We start from the raw sequence: 26,410 nt of genomic DNA on the forward strand, positions 1-26,410 counted from the left end.
CCTTTAATTTTTATGATGACATCGGGTCACAAACAGTATTACTCGGGTCTTTTCAGATCGCTTACTGTATGGCTCATTTTCTTCAGGGGCAATAGATTTGTGCACAGTGTAGGACACAAAGCACACAAAGAACTGACCAGCTGATGCTTCCTGAGAGTCTCAAGTCTACAACCGACTTATGCAGGGTCCCTCAACTTTTTTTTCCCTTTCACATCGGTGGAGAGTGGCTTCTTCTGGGGCAATCTAGCGTCTTGTTAAAAGGGACTCTCCTGGGTTACCTCTGACCCGCCTGGCTTCTGTATACCCCCAGGGACATCAGGCTGGAGCTGTCCGCCTTTGCTTCACATCCTGAAGGAGGGGAGGGGCCACCCCCGAGTCACATGCTTGCTTGTTCAGAGTACCCTCTTACACATTCCAACCATCCCTGCCCTACAGGGCCTTCAGGAAATCGCTCCGGAGAACGGCATCAAGTATCTGTGGCTACTACGCCTCCCACGTTTCAGTGCGAGCTTCCTACTGGGTGATGGGAGGAAACACTAAGGCTCTCTCGCACTGCTGCACAGCTCGGTTCCGATTTACCCAACTTGGAGACCACGGAGGCACACAGAATTCGGGCGGCAACAGCACCAGCTGATTTTCCGCTTTTCCCCTCGCGCTCTTCCGCCCGCGCCGCCCTAGCCCCCGCCCCCTCAGCCCTCCTGACAGGAATCCGCAGCCCAACAGCTCCCGCGTTTCTCCCCAGCCACCCGCAGCGGCCTGCCTTTTATAGGCGCTACAGCCAATGAGCGCTCTCTTTTCCTTCTGCCCGCCCATCCGGCCAATCGCCGCGCCCCTTGTGTAATCTTCGGCTCCTCGGCTGCTCTCGGCTATTTTCGTTGTTGCTGGCTTTTTCAGGGGCTGTTCGCTCGCAGCCGGAGACGCTGCTTTTTTTTTTCCGGGTTCGGAGCCGTTCCGGATGCTCTAGGCTGCCGGATGTCTGATCTCCGGATAACTGAGGCGTTTCTGTACATGGATTATCTGGTAGGTGCGGGGCAGGGGTGTCGTGTCGCCTCTCGGACCCCGACGTGCCCGACGTCCCTCCGCCTGGAGGAAGAGCCTTTTTGCTTTCTTTCTTTGGGATGGGATGCCTTTGGGGTTCTTTCTCCCGCAGCAAGCTCTAGAGCTGTGCCGGGACTCGGAGGGGCGGCAGCTGAGACGGCGGGGCCGCAGCTCCGAGGGGGTGGTGGAGCTGACAGGTAAAGGTGCGGCCCGGGTCAGATGTGCTGTGGGGCGAGGGGCGCGCGGGCGCTCCCGGAGAGATGGGGCCGCGGCGGCTGGGCGTCCCCGCCCGCGTTCGGGTTCCTTGCTTCCTTCTGCGCTCCCGCAGAGGACTTTTCTTTCCCGCGAAGCAGGAGTTTCCCCCTCTCCCTTTAGCAGAACTCCAGGTACAATTAAAGAGCCATAACCAGAATGGCTTACTAAGTGCCCGGCAGGTCCGGTCATTTGGTTGTTATTAGATCTCTAAAGCTATGACCTCGGTCGCCGCGAGGTTTTAAAAGCACATTACCATAAAGTAGACGGGACTAATCTACATCGCAGCCTGGGTAGAAGGGGCTGGGTAGGGGCAGGCATTGCCTCACCGTTCCTGCCTTGGATGCACGCCGCTTTTACCCTGTGCACGAACTGGATCCCACCTGTGCTTTTTTAGGCCAGGCTTACGCTGAGAAGTTTAGGTGGGAAAAGTGTCAGCACAATGCTGGGACTGAACATTACTTTAAAAAGCACTTGTTTTGTGTGTGTGTGTGTGTAATTATGCAAGAACCATGTATTGTTCCAGAAATTATTTCCCCACAGCTGCATGTTTGTGTTCACGGGGATCCTCATTGACCCTGGCTGTGTTCGATCCTAAACAATGACCAGGTTTACCTTGTTAGCTGGAACCGCTATTGCAATGCAGAGTTGAAGTAGATGGTTAAAAAACATTGACCGTCCCTTCGTCTTGCTGAACACAGGCAGTTGGTTTCTCTCTGCAGATTGGCTTGGCAGAGATTTGCCAGTGCCTTCTAGGAATTACACTTAATTCTGTACTAAGAAAGACTGTGAATGCTTTCCTAGTCAAGAAACGCTGGACGAGGACTGGTTTTGTAATGTTATTTTGTATTTGGGCTTATTTCCCCTGAAGGTTCCTGGTTTGGTGGTCTTGTGGGGAGGGGTGGTTACTGCAGTTAATGCATGACCTTGTGAATCGAGGGGAGTCAAAAATTCTGAGTTCAAATTCTGTTTGGTTCATTTGTTGATGTCAGTAACTTCCTCTGTCTTTGTGATAAAGGGACATTATCTGCCCATAACGGGAGCCTGTGAAGGGGGTTATCTGATTAGGAGGTTCTTTAAAATACAAAGTGCCATGTAGGTTAAGAGAGTTGTTGGATGTTTCTTAAAGATTATTTTCTGAATTAAATAACTGATTATTTTGTAGCTTGTCTTATCAAGTACAGTACCATGGCTTTGTCTTGCAGTCTGCCTGAATTAAAGCCAAAGTTGAGGATAATTACCTAATTGGAAGGGGCTGCCCTTACCTATATTATTGAAAGCTAATTTTCGATTCTTAAGTAGTTTCTAAAAAGGAACTCAAGTTGTTCTGGTATTTTATTATTTTATTTACTGGGTGAGTTTTAAATTTGCAAATTGCATGGGGAAAAAAATTGGAAGACTGTTTAATTACTCAGGTTAATTTACTGATGGAGAGTCTAAGGGTGGGTGGAGGAATGTTTGTGGGGCTCTAGATTACCTTAAAAGCAGATTATTTCTTTGTCAGTTTCCTAACAGTTTTGTGTCAGAATCAATGGGCCCCAAGTTCGACATGGCCTTTTTGTTGTACCTGCCATGCCCCCATACACCCTGTTTTTGAAAAATCATTATTTTGTCACCTTATCTATGCTTTTTAAAAAATCCACAAGTGCAGTGAAACAGCCCCATAAAAATCACTTGGCTCATCACTGGCGGTGAGAAAAAAACTCTTAAAGGAAATAAGTCCGTTCTTATGAGTGTGCCAAATATCCGCTGTGAAAAGACTTAAGGAAATCCTTAAACATTAAAAGAAGAAACCCTCCTCAGGTGGTCTTCTGTGTTTACGTTTTGCTTATCAGCTCTCAGAGAAAATGATGTTCCACACACCATTCCTTTCTTCTTGCCTTTCAGACGGATTCATTTGCTCGTACATAATGTTTATATGGTGTTTATTAAAAACCAGTTTCTAAAAAATGAAAATCAATTTCATTGACTCTGTCTGGGATCTTATTTTAAAAATCAGTTCCCAAGTCCTTTTACCTACTTTCCAGAGAAAATATGCTCCTTTCATTCCGAGAGTTTAACTCTTCAGCTTTTGTTGAGCTTGTGGACTAGAGTAAGTACCCTGTGTATCACTTGACAGGAATAATTTGTGTGCCATCTTTTCTTTTTTTCTTTTTAATCGGTGTTTGACTTTCTTATTGTTGCTGTTGGAAGCTGGAAGAGGGAGCTGTGTGTGTGTATGCATTGTTCTTTAGGCTGGATGTCATCATTTAACCTTTTTCATTTGGAGGAGAGGAAGAGAAATGAGAGAAACGTAGATGTGCTGTTTTTAACAGCTTTCATTAAGATTGTGGTTATTAAGACAATTGATGAAGCTCTCTGATCTTAGAGGCTGCTGTTGATTTTTTAACTTAAAAGAAGTGCTCTCAATTAGAGGGGACAAATAAGGTGGATAGGGTTTTCATTGATTTCAGTTTAGGGAAATAATGGTAACTTGCTTATCCTAAATAATTATATGTATCGCCCTGTGTCCAATCTTTATTTGTTGAGTTGAATGAATATGAGACCGAAGGGACAATTCTTCTTTTCCAGCTTCTAAAGTAAGACAAGATAAAATCTGTTTGGATTAGGTGTTTTGCTCTGGGGAATGCAAAATGTATCTTTTACTCTTAACTTTAAGATGATCAAGATATTATTTGTTTAGGCTGGGTGGCCATTTAATATAAAAAATCTTGGTTTTCCGGTTGACGAGGGAATCTGCTTGGCAGGCCACATACCTTTTTCCCAATTTCAGGATGGGCTTTAAAGGCCATGTGCACACCTGTCAGGTCTGTAGGTAAAGATTCTGCTGCTGTTCAAAGGGCAGTACCAGCATCTTTCTTTCTGTCTCTCTTCTTACAGGTAGAATTAGTAAGACAACGTGTGGAGCTTTTTGAATATGGTAGGAGAAAATAGTCAAGTTATAATGAAAAACGTGTCTACCATGTTTTCCTGGAAAGTTGGATAAGATCAACTTCTGGATTCCTTTCGGTTTAATATTCTTTGTGTACCGATTCATGTTCATTGGCCTGGATTTTACCTTTCCCCCCCTTCTGCCATCAAAATAACAGCAATAAAATTTCTCATGCTTTGTGTAGTGCCGTTGATGATTACATGAGACAATGGAAGGAAAGTGATTTATACACAGCACGTTGCTTTTCAGATGTAGAATGTCAATATAATGTGGTTAAGTTGCTGATATTATTCTTACACCTCCTGTGGAATGACTGTTACCGTTCAGTGGTAAATAATGGGCTACCTTTTAATTTTTATTTTATTTTGTTTAAGGTTTTTTTTTTGATGTGGACCATTTTTAAAGTCTTTATTGAATTTGTTACAATATCGCTTCCGTTTTATGTTTTGGTTTTTTGGCCCCAAGGCACGTGGGATCTTAGCTCCCCTCCCAGGGATCGAACCCGTACCCCCTGCTTTGGAAGGTGACGTCTTAACCACTGGACCGCCAGGGAAGTCCCTGGACTACCTTTTAAATTAGTCTCAGGATATGGAAAGATTTAGAGTGTCATCAGCAAGCAGGAAGTCACAAGACTCTCTTGAGGATTGTTTAATACCTATAAAAATAAAAGCCACCTTCGGATATTTTCTTTAATCCATTTAACAAATATTTATGGGACCCCTGCTTTGTGCATGACCCTGAAAGTCAGAGCTGATGAGCCCCCAACTGGGATCCCCTTGGCTGTAGGGCTGGCAGGCAGGTGGCTCTACAGGAACCTGTGGCAGGACAGTTGGGTAGACACAGGGGGAGGAGGCTGCCTCTGATGTGCTCCTTGGCTGGCTGGTAGGTTTCTCTCTGCTGCTTGGGTTGCTGGTAGGTTTCTCTCTCATGTGTTTTTCTTTGTTTCACTGTGAACTAAAATGCAAAGCTAGGCCTGAAAATGTGACAACTAAAAGTGCTTCATTAGTCTTGGATGCTAATTGTCAGATAATGATCATTGCGTGTCTGTATTGGGTTTGGGATATAATAAGGCCAGGGTTCTAGTTTTCTTCCTAGTATAGGTTGATGAATGTGGTCTAGTTTCTTGGTCACAGGCTATACCTGCCATTATAAAAATTTGTGTCAATGGGGAAGATCAGGTGAGAGAAGGTGGGTGGATCAGCACAAATCCATCCCCATTTGCAGGATACAAACCAAGGAATCAACCAACCAAGAACAGAAACTCTTGATGTACACAGAGCTCTCAGGCTCTACTAAGTTGTAAGTGAGCCCATTCAAAACGAGGAGTGAAGGCACAGTTGTGACTTCATCTGATGTTCTGTTGTCTTAAAAGTGTGCTGTTTTCGACCATGAATGACTGTGATCATTATAACTTGTATGTTCTGACTATGTGTAACATAATGACATAAGCCTCTTTTTTTTTTTTTTTTTTTTTTGCGGTACGTGGGCCTCTCACTGCTATGGCCTCTCCCGTTGCAGAGCACAGGCTTCAGACGCGCAGGCCCAGCGGCCATGGCTCACGGGCCCAGCCGTTCCGCGGGATGTGGGATCTTCCCGAACCGGGGCACGAACCCGTGTCCCCTGCATCGGCAGGCGGACTCTCGACCACTGCGCCACCATGGAAGCCCCGTAGATGTTCTTTTATTAACAAATCATAAGATAAAAATAATGGGAGCACAATAAACAGTTCTCTTATCAAAAAAGTTTTAAAAATATCCAGACGATGAAGCAGGAACTGCGATATAAAACAGTAGTTCTGGTTCTCGACCTTCTATTGTTCCAGGCTTGTAGAACAATTCCCCTGCCCTCTGGGAGCTTGCATTCTGAAGGACGCCTAAGCCAGGTGCTTGTAGGCATGCTGGGGGGTGAGGGAATTAAGCATAGGAGTTATGAGGGTAAGATCAGTTAACATTTATTGAGCATTTGCTGTGGTGCCAGATAATGTAAGTGCTTTCCACGTGTAATGCATTAAACCAAGGCTCAGAGAGGTTGTGTAATTTCACCAAGTTCACACAGCTAACAAGTAATAAGCTGGGATTGTGGCCCCAGAGCCCTCCCTCTTCACTGCATTCCTTCCAGCTTGGTGTTAAAGCTGTTGGAATGCAGTTGAAATTTTTACAGTGTATTTCATGTAAATACCATGCTGCTTCTTGAGTCAAGAAATCAGGTGCCAGGAGCAGGCTGACTGATGTTCCCACGCGCTCGAGGACTTGGCTCCGCTACATGACTGTTAAGAAGAAGGCCGGATAGAAAGAGAACTGTGTTGTGTCCTGAGCCTCCCGCCCTGTAACGTCCTGACTCTGGGCACTGAGGTGGCCTTCACCATCCAGTGTTTCATCAAGTAACCACAAATGGGTTTCCAGGCACCCTGGTACTCTGCCCCCTAGTGTCACTTCAAGGGCACCTTCAGGGCCACAAGCCCCAGTCATCTCTTGAAGACTCAGAAATCCCTGAGACTCAGAATCTATTTGGCAGTTTATTTGAAGTCTGCTCTGCTCCTTAACCAAGGGCTGATGGGAAGTGGGTCTGTGCCCAGCAGACACTAGGCCCCAAGTAGCCTTTTGCTTATGGATTTCAGCTGGGCAAAGTCTCCTGATGACATGAATTCCAAAGCGTTTGTTTTTGAGGTAGACTAGAAGGAAGAAAAGATGTTTAGGGAATGTCTGGTAACTGCATTTTAGTTAACAAATGCTGATACTTCTCACAAATTGAGTTAATGATGGGCTTTTATTTTGGAGCCTGCAGTCCCTCAGTTATGCTGTGCTCTGCCCAGGCATCTCCCTAAATGCTTCTGGGGTGTGGTTGAATCTAAGAAGCCCAGTTCTTGTTGACCCTCATTTCTGAGTATCAGCAAAGTGTTTGAGCACATTTACTTCCGGCAGGGCTGGCTTCGTGGGCGTGTGGCTTAGAAGGGCCCCCATGCTTGGCTTAATGCTCTGTGGTTACCATCTTGAAACTCTTAATTTTGGGCGCTTTGCGAACGTTTTCATCGCTGAATCTGTAACATGTATCAGTGCAGGGTCCCTGACTATCTTGATCATCCTTTTATCACCAGAATTGAGTCTGGAGCCCGGTAAATAAGGAACTATGTACCAAGTACTGTGCAAAGTGTTTCACTTGCATCACCCAATTTAATCCTCCCAACAGTCCTGTTAACCAGATACTGCTGACTTAGGCGCAAGACATACTGACTTAGAAAAGAGGGAGCTTAAGGCTTTGTGAGGTGGAGTAATGGCCGGGATCACGTAACCAGTGGAGTGTCAGGGCAAGGCTACGAGCCTAGCTTGGTGGATTCCAAGCCCATGCATGTAAGCATGGTTCAGTACTGCCAACCTAGCAATAATTAATAGTTGTTGAGAGGATGAGTGAGTGGGGCCATGTTTCGGGCACAGGGCTGGAAATTGAGAGGTAGCTTGATTGCTGCTGTCACCTGGGAGAAGTCCTCCTGGGAACTCAGACAGCCCCGCTTCAGCTGGGGAAGTACATGTGTTTGTACCTTAAGGTGAGAGTTTGCTCACTGATTTTGCTTTCGCTTGTTTACCCACTGTCTCCTTCACCCCGTGCATAAGCATTGGCATTGGCATTCTGCTCTTTGACTCACAGCCAAAAGCACATGATTTTAAGAGTAACTAAATAGGACCTAAAAGTTGGATTTGCAGGACCATCTCATTTATCAGGTTCCTTTGTACCTAGCGTTGCTGGGAATTGTTCTGACTTCTGGATTGCCTCTCTCAGGGTTGAGGACTTAGATCCTAGCAACTGGGGCCATGTCTCCCCCAGAAGGATTCCTGGGGGTTCTTTTTTCAACAAGATAGCTGCTTCTCTGGCCTCCCTGGAGGAAGCAGATGACAGTCTGGAGCCATCCCAGGACCACTGATTGAGGCGCAGAACGCCTACACCTGTTCCTAATCAATCTGCACCTGGAGTCAGGAGCTAAAGCAAAATACAGTTCTTTCAAAGTTTTATTTTTAATAAATGCAAGTATTTAGAAAAAGTACAGAAAATAAGAAAACACATTTCTGTGTACCTACCTCCCTGATTGAAGTTGTTAGCATTTTGCCATTTTAACTTCAAAACTCTGGTGTTCTTTAAAAAAAAAAAGAAAGAAACTTTAAGGCGAAAGCCTTCTGCTCTCCCCTGCTTTCTTCCTCTGTCCTTCTCAGTGGTGACAACTATCCCAAAGCTAGTGGGTATCATTCTCATTGTGTGTTTCTGCATTTTTATTATATTTGCATGTATGCATAGACAATATATAGTATTGTTCTGTGTGTGTTAATTTTAAAGGAGTTGTAGCAGACCATCCTTATCTTCTTGAAACCTGTTTAATTTCTCTAATGTTTTTAAGGTTAACAAATGTTATTGTATGTGTCTGTAGATATTTGTTTTATAGTTCTAGTTTGGATATTACCATTTCTGGTTTTATATGTAGAGATCTTGTTTGGATTTTGTGAGAAGCTCAAAGAAAAGAATAGGTGTTGGTTTTGAGGCATGATTTTGCGTGTGTGTGTTTACTTGTTTTTAGTACCACACGATGAATCATATAAATTGTTTAATGAAATTTTATGTGAATATCTGTCTTTTATGATTCAGTTTGTTTTACAGTTTAGAGCAGTCATTTTGTAATCATATTAACACATGTACATACATATTCTTGCCTGTGTAAGAAATGAGATTATTTTGGTAATATATTTATTATTAAAGTAAAAGCTTAGTGAGGAAATTTGGAAAACACAGCCAAGCACAATGGAAAAAATGTATATCTGTAATCGAAGCAACCCACAGAGATCTGATTAATATTTTTTCAATCCTGAATTATAATGAAGATATAGTTTTATGACTTGCTTTTTACACTTATGTTTCAGTTTCTCTTCTGCAACATTAATTTTCTGCATTATACCCGTAAACCATAATTCTCTTAACTACATCACCTTTTAATTGAATATTTTATGTTTGTTTAAATTTTTGTTTTATTTTGTTAATGTTTTGTTATAAATAATGCTGCAGTGGACATTCAATATAAACTCTTGGATTTTTTGTGATAGTGTATTGTTCTATGGTTTCAAAAAGAGGTTTCAATGCCAAAGAAGTTTGGAAACTGGGTCAAACAAAGTTCAAGTTTCTTTATTGTACAGCCTTTACTATGCAAATGTACATGGTGCGTCTCAAAAAGGGAGATTATTACATGCAATGTTTCTAATCCTGTGGAGTATTTTTATGATCATGTTCTAGTAGATTTTATGCAGGGTCAAAAGGTACCTGCATCTTAAAGCTTTGACTTATGGATTAAATAAGTTAATAAACCGTGCCTGGATATAATCAGCTGCTGTTTGTTAAGTTAAAGTTATGTAATAGTAAAGACGGTGATAATGATGATAATTAATATTGATTGAGAATTTACTCTGTCCTAGATTCGGCAGGAAGTACTTAATATACATTCACCATTTGTTTGGTCTTTTCAGCGACCCTCTGAGAGGTGTAGGAACTTGTATTCTTGTTTTATGGTTGATGAAACTGAGGGTCAGGAGAAATTGAGTAATCCCAGCTGCCTCAGTTATTATGAGGGTTGGTAACACATCCGTAATCTTAATATGTATGTGTTTTATTTTGTGATAGAGAAGAAAAAGTTTGAAGTCCTGTATTTGATTCCTAGATATTCCACCTATTACCTGAGTAATACGAGTTGTTTTCCAAATGTCGGTCCATAGCAAAAAGGGAAAGTCAGAGTGTTACAAAGTCATTGTACATTTATTTTATAGTCTTAAAAATATGAGATTATATCTTTCCAACTTTGTGTAGATATTAGAATATGCTGTCTATTCTGATGATAGTGAACGATAGTATATCTCTCTCTCTCTCGCTCTCAAAATGTTATTACCTGTTAGAATAAAAAGATGACAATCCTTATCCATCCTCAGGTTTGTATGTATGTATATATTTAGAATGTACTTATTTCTAAAACCCCAAATACTGGGAACCTGGTCTAAGACAAATTAATCCAAACTACAATTTCCTCATTTGAAAAATTCAGATAGCATCAGAGCCTCTGTGATGACTATTGATTATTAAGTGTGTTTAAAAAAAAATCGCGTTATAATTTCTGTACCGATTGGTGTAGGAGTCCATATGACTCAATATAATGGCATTAACAGAAGGGGGGCAAGTATAGATAAAACGAGTCTGTCTCTTTCTCCTTGTGTATGTCTTGGATTCTGCCCTCCCCCAGCCCCCCTGCCTTTCAGTGACACCGTGGGGATTTTTATACTCTCCAGAAATGGCAGTGTACAATTTTTGTGAAATAATGTAACTAAACATTACGTCAGAGCACATACTTTCTTGTACATTTTAAGAGCTGGGCACAAAAGATTTGTCCTTGACCTTGGATGAAACATGTTTTTTTGTCTGTTCTGCAAATTACTCATATTAGGACTTCTAGTCCCAAAAAGAATGTTAAAGTTAATTTTTACTATCACTTAATTTTTATTTCCTCTTTTCTTCTCTGATTCAGGTATTTTTAAAGATAGTAATTATGACTAGTAAATGAGAATCTTATTTGCAAAAAAAACTTTAACATAGGGCTGTAAGGGTTGAATGAGAATGTTTATACTGTACTTCATGAAAATAAGGTATTACATAAAGCTAATGTGCACTTATTCTTTTCTAATCAAATTTTTTTTTTTTTTTTTTTTTTTTTTTTTTTGCGGTACGCGGGCCTCTCACTGCTGTGGCCTCTCCCGTTGCGGAGCACAGGCTCCGGACGCGCAGGCTCAGCGGCCATGGCTCACGGGCCCAGCCGCTCCGCGGCATGTGGGATCCTCCTGGACCGGGGCACGAACCCGTGTCCCCTGTATCGGCAGGCGGACTCTCAACCACTGTGCCACCAGGGAAGCCCTAATCAAATTTTTTATTCACCAAATTGTTGTCTTCTTTTTAATTGAAGTGTAATTTGCATACAGTAATGTGTACAGCCTTAAAGGTACAGCTAGATGAATTTATATGTACCTGTGTCTTGTAACCATCCCAGGTGGAGATGTAAAACCTTTCTAATACCCCAGAAGGCTCTCTATGTTCCTTCCCAGGCAGTATTGACATAGATTGGTTTTGCCTGATTTTGAACTTAATATGAATGGAATCACAGCTTTGTATTCTTTTGTGTGTGATTTCTTTCAGCATGCCTGTGTAATCCATCCATGTTGAGTGAATCAGTAGTTTGTTCCTTTTAGTTGCAATGCAATATTGTATGAATATACTATTACTAATCCATCCATTCTGTTGTTGATGGGTGTTTAGGTTGTTTCCAGTTTGGGGATATTTGGAATAAAGCTGCTACAGACATTCTTGTGCATGGTTTTGGTGGAAATAAGCACTCATTTCTGTTGGGTCAAGTAGAATTTCAGGTTCACAGGGCATACATATGTTTAGATTCACTAAATACCACCAAACTTTTCCCAAAGTGGTTGTACCAATTAGACTTGTACCAGTAGTGTAAGAGTTCCAGTTATTCCGTATCCTCACCAAGTCTTTACATTGTCACTCCTTTACTTATTCTGATGAGTGTGTACGCTAAAGAAATGTAAAGTTGCCCAGAGCTACATCCGTGTGTTCAGGCATGAGAACAATATAGTACAAGAGGATTATAAGGCAGATTTTTTTAATTTGGAGAAATTACTTGGCCATAGTCTGAAATTCCTACATTATTGAGTTGTGTGATTCATTTGAAAATCCTGAAACGCTGAAGAGGTACTATGGAGGTTGGTTGACCTGGTTGTATTCCTGGCTTTGAAACAACTAAGTGTGAGGTTTGGGCAAACCAGTCAATGTTATTGTCTTAAATTTCTTCATCTATAAAAAGGTGGGATTAATTAGATAATCCTAAATGTTTCTTTTATTTCAAAATTTTTCTCAGTCATCTTGTATCCCTTTTGGAATAACTTTCTTCTTTTTTCCATTCTTTCTAATTCTTTAAGTGATCATAAATTTGCCTTTACAGAATTATCATTCATCCACTCAAATAGCTCTAATTTTTTTTATAAGCCTTCTAGGTTCTGGTGCTGTCCTGGGCACTAGGGATATACAAGTGAATAAGACATTGGCCTGCCCTCAAGGAACTTATACTCTTGTAGAGATGAAAAGTAAGCAGTTATGTTTTGGAGTGGCATATTCTATTCAGAGGGAAATAAAGGTTACTAATGCAGTATATGAAAGGGAAACTTAGACTTGAGGGCCAAGGAGAGCTTTTCAGAGGAGCCATTTTTAATCTGCAACATTGTAGCTGAGTAGAGTTGGCCAAGTGACAGGCAGGGCCAGAGCCAGGGTGAAGGAACAGCTTGTGTAGAGACTTGGGGGTGAGTAACTCCGTCGCTTCAAGGAACTCCAAGGGCTCAGTGTGGCTGGAGCAGAGTCAGGCTCAGTGTCTACACTTGAGCTGCAGAGTCCCTCTACAGTCACATTGTGGGAACCTTTAACATTTGCCTAGAGTGACATGGTCAGATCTGGCTGCACTGTGGAGAAGGATTGGAAAGGGCAGCCAGACTGGAGGAAGAAGACCAGTTAAGAAGATGCTGTCCTGATTCAGGAATGAAATGATGGTATTCACAGCCAGGTAGGGGCAGGAAGGATGCAGAAAAGTAGGTGGATTTAAGCAACATTTTGCGAATTGCCAGGATTTTGTCATTGGATGTAGAAGATGAGACCAAAGGGGATTTTAGGGATAATTTTCAGGGTTTTGGTTTGAGCATCATTCTGGTTATCCATTCCTGAATAACAGAGTACCTTAAAACAGCGGCTTAATAATGGTCATGTATTTTACTCATGAATCTGGAGGTAAATTGAGTTCAGCTAGGCTGTTCTTGTTTTTCCCTTTTAAAAAAAATTTTATTGAAATATAGTTGATTTGCAGTATCATGTTAGTTTCAGGTATACAGCAAAGTGATTCAGTTATATATATAAATCTATTCTTTTTTTAGATTATTTTCCATTATAGGTTATTTACAAGATAACAGCTCACCCTTTTGAATTGTACAATTCAGTGGTTTTTAATATATTCATGAAGTTGTGCAACCATCAACCGCATCTAATTCCAGAACGTTTTTATCACCCCAGAAAGAATTCCTGTACCCTCTAGCAGTCGCCCTCTCCCTAGGCCCTGGCGATCACTAATCTACTTTGTGTCTCTCTATGGATTTGCCTATCCTGACATTTATTTACATTTCATATAAAGAGAATCATATAATATGTAGCTTTTTGCATCTGACTTCTTTCATTTAGCATAAATGTTTTAAGATTCATCTATGTTTTAATATATATCAGTACTTCATTTTCTTCTATTGCCTAATAATATTCTGTTGTATGGGTGTACCATGTTTTACTGGTCCATTTATCAACTTATGGACATTGGGTTGTTTCCACTATTGGGCTATTATGTTGCTATGAATGCTCATGTGCAAGTTTTTGTGGGGACATATCTTTTCAGTTCTCTTGGGTTATACCTAGAGTGGAATTGCTGGGTCATATGGTAACTCTAGGCTTAACTTTTTAAGGAACTGCCAACCTGTTTTCCAAAGTGTCTACATCATTTTACATTCTCACCGCCAGTATATGGGGATCCAGTTTCTTTACATCTTTGCCAAATCTTGCTATTGTTTGTCTCTTTGAGTATAAGCTAGATTGTTCTTGCTCAGGATGCCTTATTACGTTACCGTCAGATGGCAGCTGGGGGCATCTCGAGGCTTCTTCATACACTGGTCTGGCATCTGGGCTGGGAACATGCAAATCTGGGGGCTGGAAAAGTGTGAACTCCTGCGGCATCTCTCTTCGCGCAGTCTTTCTGCATGAGGACTCAGGGGAGCGGCGTTGCTTACATCCAGCTGGAAGGCTCAAAGAGTGCATGTACCAAGAGAAACTGGTGGAAGCTGCTGGTCTTTCTAACCTGGCCTCAGCAGTCATGCAGCATCACTTGTACTGCACTTGTTTATCAAGGCAGTTGCAAAGGCATGCTTCGGGCCAAGGGCAGGAGACAGACACCACCTCTTGGTGGGAGGAAGCCAGAGGATTTACGGGCATGTTTTAGGACCACGACAGGCATCAGGGAGGCTAAATGGGTCGTGTACTGTGATAGGTGACACTTGAAGGAATAGCACATGGAGAGGGAAGATGAGGACTTTGAGTCTGGAGTTTGCACTGCTTGTGGGAAGTCCAAGTTGAGATTTCGTGTAAGTAGATGGGAGCTGAGAGGTGAGCCTTGGATGAGTAGTTAAAAGCAATATTGTTACTCGCCATATATATACACTATATTATTAAATCATCAGGTGGGAGGCATAGTGCTACATATTTTTCATGCATGATTTATTACTATTGGGGTGGCCAAAAAGTTTGTTCGGGTTTTCCATATGACGTAACAGAAAAACCCGAACGAACTTTTTGGCCAACTCAATATCCTTTTAGAGATTAGAAAACTGAGACTTAGAGAAATTGTGTCATGCCTGTGATGTGATGGAGCCAGAATCTGAACCCAGGTCTGGATAACGTCTGACCACCCTAAACCACTTAGATGGTAACTGAAGCCAAGGTCACGTCCACGTCTGAGCTCGCCCAGGGAGGGTTGTGCTGGGTGGGGAGGGGAGAACCCGAGGAAGCCCAGTGCCTCAGCCAGGGCCGGCACATAGTAGGCACGCAGTTTTTGTGGGATCAGCCACAGGAAAGGAATCTCAAGAGGGAAAGAGAGCTGCAAGGTTGGGAGAAAACCTGGAGAGTGTCCTGCTGAGCGGGCTGAGAAGGGAGACTTTCCAGGAGGAGGAAGTGGCCAATTGTGTTAACTGTGGCCCAGAGATCCTGGAAGATAATGGCTGCACGGTGCTCACTGGATTCGCGTCAGTGATGACCTTGACCAGAGGCTCTCAGAGGCCTGGTGCGAAGTGAGGAAATGATGCCGCTGCAGTCGAGACTGCCTAGAAATTTCACCACGAACGAGAAGAAGGCCAGGGCTGGAACTGGAGGGGGGAGGGGACATTGAGTGGCGGCTTTCCTTTCTAAAGGGGACCGAACTTGAGATGATTAAATGCCGATGAAGTGGAGTGTGAGGTCATCTTGCTGAGTGTGACTGAAATATGGTGGCAGAGGGGTTTGAGCTGAAGTAGCTACAGTGAAGAATGAGGGCCATGATGACCAGGGACACAGACTTTGCAGCTGTTTGGGTGTTGGTTTCAGGAAGGTGGGCAGTTAGATGGATAAAGGTTGGGATTTTTCCAAGGTGAGTCAGTGGGTGGTTAATGGGGTAGAGGAATTTAGGACACTGGCAAGAGGATGGCTGAAGTGATAGACCGTCTTGAGCTCTGAGTTAGTGGAAAGGAAGGAAGGGCGAGTAGAAAGTAGAGGATGCGAGGATGGGTGGTCTTGATGCGGATGAACGGTGGGAGTATTGGAGTTATTTGGAGTAACTGTTCAGAAAACTGGAGGGAGAGAAAGTTCATTGTAGGGGACAATAGGATGTATGAATTTAAGATTGCAGAGTGGCTCTCGGAGGGGAGTCTCCAGTGCGTCGTGGTGCGTGGCTGCGGGAAGGATGGGGAGCTTAAGACGTAGAAGAGGAAATACAGCGCAGGTGCTGGGTATAACATCCTTGTGGCTGGCGAAGTCAGCAGGACCGGGGCAGGACTTGGGCTGGAGCAAAAGGCTGGGGCAGATTCAGAAATCCTCAGTGAAAGAGGGAAGGTCGGCCAATGTCCTTGACAAGGAGAGGCACACAGAGCTAGATGTTAGAGCTCATTGCCCGGAGTCTTGAAAGGAGTGGGGGAGGAGGAATGCCCTGGAGATCCTCGAAGGTGACCTTGAGGGACTGAGCAAGGTGGGGGGGGGCATTTAACGAAGTTCTGTGGGTGTAGAGGAGTTTGTTTCACGGTTGAGTGCTGCAGGCTTTGGGCTGAACTGCCTGCCTGGCTCTACTACTCTAGCTTTGGCAAAGTTACTTAACTTCTCAATGCCTCACCTTCCTCCTCTGTAAAGTGGGGTGAGTAAGAGTAACTAACTACCTCTTGGGTTTGTTGTGAGGATTAACTAAAATAATACATGTATTTCAGAACAGTGCCTGGCACCTCTTTCTCTGCCACCCCCTCTTACTGTCATCATAGCAATGACAACGAAAACCCCTTCACAGCGTTTATATTGGCAGGCACTTTCTAAGGACCCTATGAGGTGTGTATCATTTCTGTTTTTCAGATGTTAAAACTGAGACATGGAAAGATTAAGCAACTTGTTGAAGGACATACAGCTAGGAGGTGGCAGAGTCAGGCTTTGAACCCAGGAAGTCTTGCTTCAAAGCCCTCCCTCCTAACCAATATGCATAATTAATGCGTACTAACTACACCACATCCGGACCTGTACCACCACGACCCCAGGGCAGAGGGCTCTGTGGAGAGACTGGGGAGGGAATGGACTTGCGCGAGGCTGGCTTGCTGGAGAGGAGACACAGAGCAGCGTGGGGTAAGGGTAACCGTGATCTGGAAGATGGTGCAGTCAGGCGGATGTTTTCCCAGAATAATTTGATCTAGCAGCTCCCTGGTCAAGGAGATGGGAGAAGGGAGGCCCAAGTTGGTTGTGTTGCAAGGAGGGAGTCCTAGTTCAGATAAGTAAACCCACAGCTCAAGTACCTGATTCTTCAGACCCTCAGCCTACTTTTCCACTAAGAGTGGTTGTACTTGCAAAGGAGTCCTGGTCCCCAGTGAGTGAGGGGACGGGGCTCTCTCCAGGGACGCACTGTGGACATCTGTCTCTCTCACACGGGCTGCATCTCCTTGGAGGGTGCCTGGAGTTTGGGTCCCTCAAAGCCCCTGGCACCAGTCTCCCAGGGCAGAGAACTGGTGGTTCAAGCTGCTGAGTCCAGAAGCTGACGAGGACGGCCCAGACCTTTCCACTGGACTGAAAGCTAGTAACAGGCAGCTTGTTGGGACCAGGAGTTGGTTCTGTGAAGGCAGCCTGCTTAGGGCTGTTTTGTCAGGGCAGCCTGTGAGCTAACCTGCATGTGACATGTCCAGAACAATCGCATAGTAATCCGGATGCACTGTTAATAAAGCTGCAGAGACGTGTGTGAGCCTGGCTTCTGTCTAGTCAAAGTGACCACAAAGCGTCGTGTTGGAGAAATAAGTTTTGGTTGGAGAGTTCACCTTTTGCCTCCTACTCTAATTTAAGCCTTCTCTCTTGCAAGTCTTCCACTGCCAGAACTGAATTGAGGCTCCTTCCAGGGCTGTTCCTGGGGCTGCCGTAGACAGTTAAGCTCACGGGACACCACACGGAGGTGCCTGGCCAAGGGGGCAAGCACACCTGCAGTCCAGCCCCTGCCCAGCTTGCCAAGGTCCCCATTGTGCACTGGCACAGAGGTGCTAATGGGCCAGCTACAGCCCTGCCTCAGGCCTTGGTTCCTATCTGTTACCAGACAAAGCACAGTGTTTCACAGTGCAAGGCTGGGTTGTGGGCCTCTTTGTGTCCCCAGAGCCTGACATAGGTACACAAGATAGCTGCTAAGTCAGTGGTTGGGCTGAGAGGCTGCACAGAGTAATATTTAAGGGCACTGACCTTGGAGTCGGACTCCCTGCACTTGCATTCTAGCTGTCAGTTACCTGCTGTGCAGCCTCTGTGCCTGTTTCCTCATATGCGCAATGGGCATAATAGTACCTACCACTCAGAGTTGAGTTAAAATATATAAAGCATTCAGTAGAGAGACTAGTACCATGAGCAAGATAAAAGTGTTTGCCATTATTGAATTGGAACTCTCTTTATAAAACAAGGATTTGTGGTACTGTTGTCACCAAAATGTTCTCACTCTGATTCTTCATTTTTCCAATACCAGCTTTTCAAAAATCTTTCTGCCTCCACCTAATAAACATAGCACGGAGTAACTAGGTTAACGATATTGCAGTTGCTTGTTGATGGGTTAAGTGGCAGCTCTTTCTGATTTATAGGGGTGAAAGGTCCTGGCATGGCAGAGGGTGGCCCGCATCTCTTCAGGCCAATTCTGCCTACAGCTGTTACGTAAGTTTGGCCAAATGAGCCAACTTACTTTAAACTAAGTGGGCAAGTTTTCTGAGGTCCTACTGTAGAATTACACTCGTTTGGAACTTTCAACTTCTCTTTTGTTGGAATCAAACAGTTTGAGAGTCAAGTTTGTGCTTGTGAGAACTTTTTTCCTAGCATGTGATTGACCAGCTCTTTTATCCCTTCTTCCCTTACGAATGTTTCCTGAGAGGCGGCACGTTGTAGACCAGTGGTCCCTAACCTTTTTGGCACCAGGGACTGGTTTCATGGAAGACAGTTTTTCCACGGATGGGTCAGGCGGTGCAGGAGCTGCCCTCCCACCGGCCGAGCGCCTCAACCACTGGCCCAACTGCATCCTGCTGGCCATGTTCCTCGTCTACTACATGCAACGGGCCTTGATTTTCCCCTTTTCAGATCCGAGTTGGAAAGCCCGCACCATTGTACGCCTTTATATTGGCGTTCGTGTTCTGCACCTATAACTGGCTACTTGCAGAGTAGATACCTGAGCCAGTATGTAGTGCGTGCTGACGACTGGCTCACTGACCCCTGATTTCTAACAGGTTTTGTCGTGTGGTTGACAGGCATGCTGATAAACATCCATTCAGATCATGGCCTAAGGAACTTCAGGAAACCAGGGGAGACTGGATGGAGGGCCTTGTGTTTTTTGTTTTTTTTGCGGTACGCGGGCCTCTCACTGTTGTGGCCTCTCCCGCTGCGGAGCACAGGCTCCGGACGCGCAGGCTCAGCGGCCATGGCTCACTGGCCTAGTCGCTCCGCAGCATGTGGGATCTTCCCGGACCGGGGCACGAACCTGTGTCCCCTGCATCGGCAGGCGGACTCTCAACCACTGCGCCACCAGGGAAGCCCGAGGGGCTTGTTTTAGTATATCACTGCAGCCAGCTACTTCAGGCAGTAATGCGAGTGATGGAGAGCGTCAGATGAGGCTTTGCTTACTCGCCCGCGGCTCACCTTCTGCTGTGCGGTCCTCTTCCTAACGGTGGCCGCAGGGTTGGAGACCCCTGTTGTAGACGACAGAGCAGTGAGCTGATTTATTGGATAACGTCGTCATTTTGAATGTTCCCTGAATGTGCCTGGTTCTGTTTTTCAAGTCATTGTGTTAGAGGTAGAAAACCTCTTGTGGTGATTGAAATTCTTTTCCTCTCTGTTTTATTTCACATAGAAATATTGTACATCTATGTTGTTCACCAGTACTATTTCTCTTAATGTAACATGATTTTCCCCATGATTTGTTGGGTTTTCGAGATGCATGTTTTAAAGACTGGGTCATTGAGATAGGATTATTTGATCATTCCTGGACTTCTTTGGGTTTCCTAACTTTTTCAGGGCCCCTGTGAGCTGACCTTGGGCTGTGGGCAGGATTACAGTACTTCATGAGCCTGAAGAGGAGCTGTTCTCTATCATTTCTGTGGATTCAGGCTGCAGTTTTTTTGCAGCCTGAGTGTGTGGGAAATAGATACCTGTGCTACTGATGTTTTACTTTTCTCCCAAATATGACTTTATTTGGGGGGAATGCCTAACTTTATTGGTCATCTTTGAAAATACCCATAGGTGGATATTTTCCATTTCTTGACTTCTAAGTACTCACTTCTTACTGAACTTTATTGTAAATAATTATGTGTTTAAGATCCACTTTGAACAGTTTCATAAAGCAGACTTCCAAAATTTCAAAAATTTTCTCTTTTGATTCCCGTGTCAAGAAGTGAGATCTTCAGCTCCTGATTTTAAAGCTCTTCAAATTGGATTCTTTGTTACCTAGGAGAGCCACAAGTATAATGAAACAAGTTGCTAAAAAAGTTGAAATTATAAAGAGCTGTGTAAGAAGTGATGCATATTTTAATTCTTTGTACAAAAGTTGTCTTGAATAAACCAACGTAAAAATACATAATTGTGAAGAAATGCTGGGGATGAGAATCAAGATTTAACAAGCTCATTGATGGTTTGAATCTCTCATCTGTTTTAAAGCAATTCTCTTTTTCCCAAATCCAGAGTGCTTAAGAGTTCATTTCTGAGGCAAAGGTCATTTATCCCAATTACTTTATATTATTGCAGTGAGTGATTCTAAAACAACAACAGTAACAGAAAATGAATATTCTTTTAAGAGTGGGTATGGTTGCAGATATAAACAGCAAACTAGTGGTTACCAGTGGGGAGAGGGAAGGAGGGGAGGGGCAAGATAGTAGGGGATTAAGAGGTACAAACTATTATGTATAAAATGAGCTACAAGCATATATTATACAACATGGGAAATATAGTCAATATTTTATAATAATTACAAGTGGAGTATAACCTTTAAAAATCACGAATCACTATACTGTACACATGTAACTTATGTAATTTTGTACATCAACTATACTTCAATTAAAAAAGTCTCACGTTAAATCAAAATAAAGACCTTTCAATTTAAAAAAAGTGGGTGGGTAGCATTTTCCTGGGTATTCAGAATTAGCAAGGACTTTTGTTTACTAGACAACATTTCAATCAGTGTTGATCTGCTTGAAATGAAACATAGTAACTTTAAGTTCTCTATTTTAATTCAGTTGTACATCCCTGTGTTCAAATACCTAGTTACAGCAAGAAGGGGATCTGCTAGGTTTTAAAATAATTTTTTGAAGGGTATATGTCAGAATAGTTTTGGGAAAAGAAAAGCCCTACTGTCCTTCCCTTCCCCCGTATCTTCTTTCCTCTTCCTATCTAACTTTCCTCACTCCACAAATACTTATTTTTTTAACAGTAATTTTATTAATCTCTTTAATTATTATAATTGACACGATAACAAATTGCCATAATTTGCTAAGTTACAGTTTTTAGCAAACGGAAGACAGGCAGGCAAGATAGAACAAGATCTCTTCCTATGTCAGTCATCCATCCAGTGCATGCGAGTGAAGTAGCAACCGTGCATCAAATGCTGACTTACCCCAAACTTTTGGTCACTCAGATAAAAAAGCACCAACAGAAGTAAAATTCACAGTGAGCCCCTCTGGCTCTCAGACAAGCAACTTTCTGGCCAGGTACACCTTCTAGAACCCAGGGGCCCAAATAAATCAAGACTTGCTTAAATTTTTGAGTTTTCCAGAGGAGATCCTAAATATTTGTTTTATGGTTTCAAGTAATTAGTCAGTCAGAAAAAGGGCCAAAGATTATTTGATCATAAAAATTTCCCTGCAAAAGCATTCCATTTTTAGTTAAAATGAAGCACAACCACCATCAGGAAATGTTTCTAAAACGCTAAGAGACTCTAAAAACCACTAACACGGAGAATACAGTTTCTACATGAAAACTCGTGGCGGGGAGCCCCTGGTTGGGAAGGTGAGCCAGGAGAAGGGTGGGAGGGAGCTGATGGGGTGCCCCGGGGGCCTGGGGTGCAGGGGCAGGAGGGCCTACTCCTTGCCCAAAGGTGGCGTTTGGACAACATACAGGACACAGCATCAGGTGTGTCCTGAAGGCCCCTGCCACCTAGCATCCTTAGCAATCATAAGTGCACATGGACTCTCTCCACTTCCTCTTTCAGTTTCCACCTCTATAAATGTGGCAGCAACAGAGGCAGTGCCTTCCCAGGAGAGGCGGGGTCTTTACCATGTGTTCGTTAGATTTTCACAGAGGGGTCAAGAGATTCAACATCTTTCTAGTGGGGAGATTTCTTTTACATATCTGGCAATAAGTAGTACATTTTATTACTGCCATTTATCTCCATGGGGTTTTTGAGTGCATCTAAAATAAGAAATTCTGCTTCAAGTTATAGTTTTGTAGTACTGAGAGGTACTTAAAAAGTGCCTTACAAAAAAATTCTAATTCTACCTAGAAGGAGGTAGAAAAACCATCCCAGGTCAGAGACTCCTGATGGCTCATGGCGAGTGGCCCAAGACGGGCGCGGTGCCCTGCAGCACCTTTGTGCTCCTAGCCCAGGGCCTCCAATAAGTCCCCTTTGTGGGGGGACACAGCAGACTGCTCCTTAAGAATGCCCCCAGTGCCCTGTCCTGCCAGTGAAGTCACCTGGTGGACCAGGCTGCAGCAGGTACCAGAGGCCCTTTGCACCAGCCTCTGATGGGCGCCCCCTTTCTCTGTGCACAACTTCTCTGCCTGCCCAGCACCCAACAGTGAGAGGCTGTGGGTACACTGTGGGTACCGAGGCCTCTCCGACCTAGTGGGATGAAAGGGACACAAAGACAGAACATGCCTCCATGGGGAGGACGGGGCGACATCGCCTTTGACCTTAAACCCATTGCTGTAGGGGGTTCTGTAAGCGGTACAGAAACGTTTTGGTCCATAGAGGCAAACCCAAAATCACAGGAGGGTCAGCCGCAATTACAGAGTTCCAGATTCCTGACCTGGTATGCAGCAGCATAGTTCAACCTGCAATTTCAGTTTGATTAGACTGTTATTAGGTAGCATACAAATTTGCTAGGGGAAAAAATCCCTTGAGCAATCTTGAAAAAGATGAAATAGCAGAAAACTTACAGAGACATAAATTTATTTATATAATCCAAGAGAAACATCATCGAAAGCTTCAAGTTGAAGATAATTCCATTGACAATGAACTTAACAAAAACAGAATCATCATTTTTCTGAATTTTGGATAATCTTCAAATATCTCATGGTACCACTGGTGATGCTGCTGAGCCCTGGTGAACAGGACACAGAAGGTGAACAGAGCGAAAGCCCAGCCTTGAATGGACCCGCTGGCGAGGGTGTAGACGCACCACTGGACGACTTCTCGGAAGTAGCTGGCTGCAGTGATGTACTAAAACAAGCCCTCTCCTTAGTGTTTTATAGCTGGTCTCCCCTGGTTTCCTGAAGTTCCTTAGGCCATGATCTGAGTGGATGTTTATTAGCATGCCTGTCAACCACACGACAAAACCTGTTAGAAATCAGGGGTCAGTGAGCCAGTCGTCAGCACACACTGCATACTGGCTCAGGTATCTACTCTGCAAGTAGCCAGTTATAGGTGCAGAACACGAATGCCAATATAAAGGCGTACAATGGTGTGGGCTTTCCTCCTCGGATCTGAAAAGGGGGAAATCAAGGCCCGTTGCACATAGTGGACGAGGAACATGGCCAGCAGGATGCAGTTGGGCCAGTGGTTGAGGCGCTCGGCTGGCGGGGTCGGCCCGGCGAGGAGTGGCAGGGCCCGCGAGGGCAGCTCCTGCACCGCCCAGGCGGCCTGCTCGGGCAGCCGGAAGGCGGAGCGCACTAACGCGTAGCGCCCGTAGGGCCAGCCCGCCAGCTTCAGCAGCACGTAGCACAGGAAGCCCGGGGCGCTCTCCAGGTAGGCGAGCGCGTTCAGCAGGAATGGCTCAGCCAGCTGCACTGCTGCAGGCGTGCTCCGGGGCCCGGCCGCGACGGGGCACTTATAGGGCCGCTCTGGGAGGTGGGGCGGGAGGCGCGGTTACCTGAGGTCTGCGCCGCCCCTAAAGCCCCGTGGCTGAATCAGCCCCGCACTGGCGGCCCCGAAGCAGCCCACGAATACTTGCTGAGCAATGCTTAATTTCGTAGGGACGTGGGCATCGTAGACAATACAGGGATGAATCTTTTGGGTACTGCACTATAGCCTGTAACATTGAAAGTAACACAGTTCTTTGCTTGTGGAAAAACGCTGGATGATGGATTAGAACAGGGTGCACAAACTTTTTCTGTAAAGGGCCAGCTAGTAAATATTTTAGGCTCTGCAGGCCATACGGTCTCTGTCTCAGCTACTCACCTCTGCCGTTGTTGCACAAAAGCAGCCATAGATGGACGTGGCTGTGTTCCACTAAAACTTTATTTGCAAAAAGCAGGCAGTGAGCCAGATTTGGCCCATGGATTGTAGATTGCCAACTGCTGGACTCGTAAAGTAGGATTTACCTCTTTGAAGAAGAGAGGCAGTATTTCGCTCTTTTTCACTGACATCAGAGTTTTGGTTTTTGGAAACTTTTTTTTTTTTTGCGGCACGCGGGCCTCTCACTGTTGTGGCCTCATTGCGGAGCACAGGCTCCAGACGCGCAGGCTCATCGGCCATGGCTCACGGGCCCAGCCGCTCCGCGGCATGTGGGATCCTCCCGGACCGGGGCACGAACCCGTGTCCCCTGCATCGGCAGGCGGACTCTCAACCACTGCACCACCAGGGAAGCCCCCAATGAAGCTGTTTGGATAAACACAGAACTGAATTTAGATGGATCGAATTTCATTTCGATCCATTTAGATGAATGAGAACTGAAGGTTCATCTTCTAGTTCATTCAGTTACACATTTTGTTTTTTTTGTGTGAGGTTAAGGAAGAACAAGATTCTCATAGAATCATAGTTGCAAGTGTTACAGATATTAAAGTAGCTCAATTCTAAATTACTCTTCAATCAGAAGGCAGAATATAGGTTTTATTCTGAGGCTACCTCCCCACCCTGCCCGCCGAAAGAAGATCACTCCGGCAGCACAAGTAAATGTGTGGGCATTCTCCAGTGTGTTAAAAGTTTCATGTACAGTATATTTGAATATGTATTTTTTTCTCATTTCAGTCTCTAAGATAATAAAGATTCAATTTCGTTTAAAAAATATTTCTCAAATATCCAGCTGCCTCTTTGGAACCATATCTGGGGAGCAGAGTTTGAAAACCACAGGTTTAGAATCAGACGTGGGCGGAAATCTAAGTTCTGCTAGTTACTTGCCACAGGCTGGTAACCCTCAGTTTTCCATCTGAAAGATAGGCCTAGAAATACCCACCTTGCTCTAGTTGTGAGGACTGAGTGAGCATGTAAAACACCCAGCACATAGTAGTCTCCTAATAAATGTCTTCTTTTTTTTTTTCTCTCCTGTGACTTAAAACATAATCACAGCCCTTCTTTTAAATTATATTGTGTGTGGCTGCATTCGATTCCAATAGGTATGGTTTCGTTTGCCTTTACTAGAAATTTTCACCATCTTAAAGGAACGCTTGACTGGCTAGAATCTCTGCCTGCAGAAATGCCAATTACTCCCCCAAAAGGAGTGGGTTTGGGTGGGCCCCTCACCCTGTTGTGGTTGTGATTCCATCTTCTGGCCTGAGAGTGAAGAGGAGTTTGGAGCGATCCACCCTCCCAGGTAGAGGATAAGAATTTAAGAGGCTTATTCACACAATCAGAAACAAGGGCAGTGAGTGTGCAGACTTTCCTTATTAGATTTTTATGCCAACTGCCCCATCTCTGTCTGGTCTCTTTAGAAATTAGCAGTAAAAGCCATGTACCAGAAGGGCCAGTGTGCACACCTTTGGAGAAGCAAGGATGTGAACAGCAGGGAAATGAGGGAGGGCTTGTGCCACTTGGCAGCCAGACTTGTAGGGATAAGGAGAAAATCCACAAGACTCAGGAAAAGTAGTGTCCCTTGAAAAAGAAAAGAGAAATAGGCTGAGTCCTTAGGAACCAAAAGTAGTGAGATCCCAGCAAGCCAAGCTTGGCACGAGTGGCCTTGGGATTTCACAGAAAACCCCCGGTATTTCCCTGACCATTTCAACTGGGGTCATTTGTCTTCAGCAAGTGAAAGTACTGTGGCTGTTCGTATAAGTTTCAGGTTTACGGGTCTCAGGTGCTGAGTGGCCCAAGGAGATTGGTCCTGAAGCCAGGGTCCAGAGGGCAGCCAGACAGGATGCTGGGGGCCCGGGAGGTTGTGGTAGCGAAGTCGAGTTTCATTTAAAATTACTCTTAAACTAATGAGTGGTTTTAAGCAGGAGGTGATAGGACCTGATCTACGTTTTGAAATCTTGCTCTGGCTGCTGCCACGGAGCCTGGATTATACAGGGCGGGAGGGCAGCCGGGAGGAGGACCTGTTGGTGAAACTCATCCATGTCCCAGCACTAGATGTGGGTGGCTTGGTCTGGGCGTCAGCGAGTTAGGATGCCTTCTCCTTGCCAAGCCCCCGAGGCTTGCTTACTTAATCCAGTAAGGTTAGTGGTATTAGTAGTAGTCCTTTCTTTTCATGCCTGAGAACCAGCTGTTGCAGTTCAGGGCGGCTGAGTTTTATATGGTCACACCCTGAACGACTTGAACCCAGGTCAGTCTAAACTCAAAGCTCACACTTCCCTTTCTTCCCTTGCCACGGTCAGAAAAACCAGAGGGCAAGTCCAGATTGTCCAAGTCATAAACCGATAGGAGTTCTTTTGATCCTT

At 44.5% G+C, this 26,410-nt stretch overlaps 1 protein-coding gene and 1 pseudogene across 1 annotated transcript in view; one reads left to right on the forward strand and one right to left on the reverse strand.

The window, feature by feature from the left end:
• Positions 1-905: 905 nt before the first annotated feature.
• The window catches only part of ARL15 (ARF like GTPase 15), a 407,251-nt gene continuing 381,746 nt past the window's right edge, over positions 906-26,410 (forward strand). The window contains exon 1 of the mRNA XM_060009498.1: positions 906-1,020. Coding sequence (XP_059865481.1) covers positions 973-1,020 — 48 coding nt within the window. The 5' untranslated portion in view covers positions 906-972. The remainder of the gene's footprint in view (positions 1,021-26,410) is intronic.
• Positions 22,577-23,687, reverse strand: LOC132421632 (3-oxo-5-alpha-steroid 4-dehydrogenase 1-like; annotated as a pseudogene).

Source organism: Delphinus delphis, chromosome 3, assembly GCF_949987515.2.
Source record: "Delphinus delphis chromosome 3, mDelDel1.2, whole genome shotgun sequence".
In the NCBI taxonomy this organism is placed as follows: domain Eukaryota; kingdom Metazoa; phylum Chordata; class Mammalia; order Artiodactyla; family Delphinidae; genus Delphinus; species Delphinus delphis.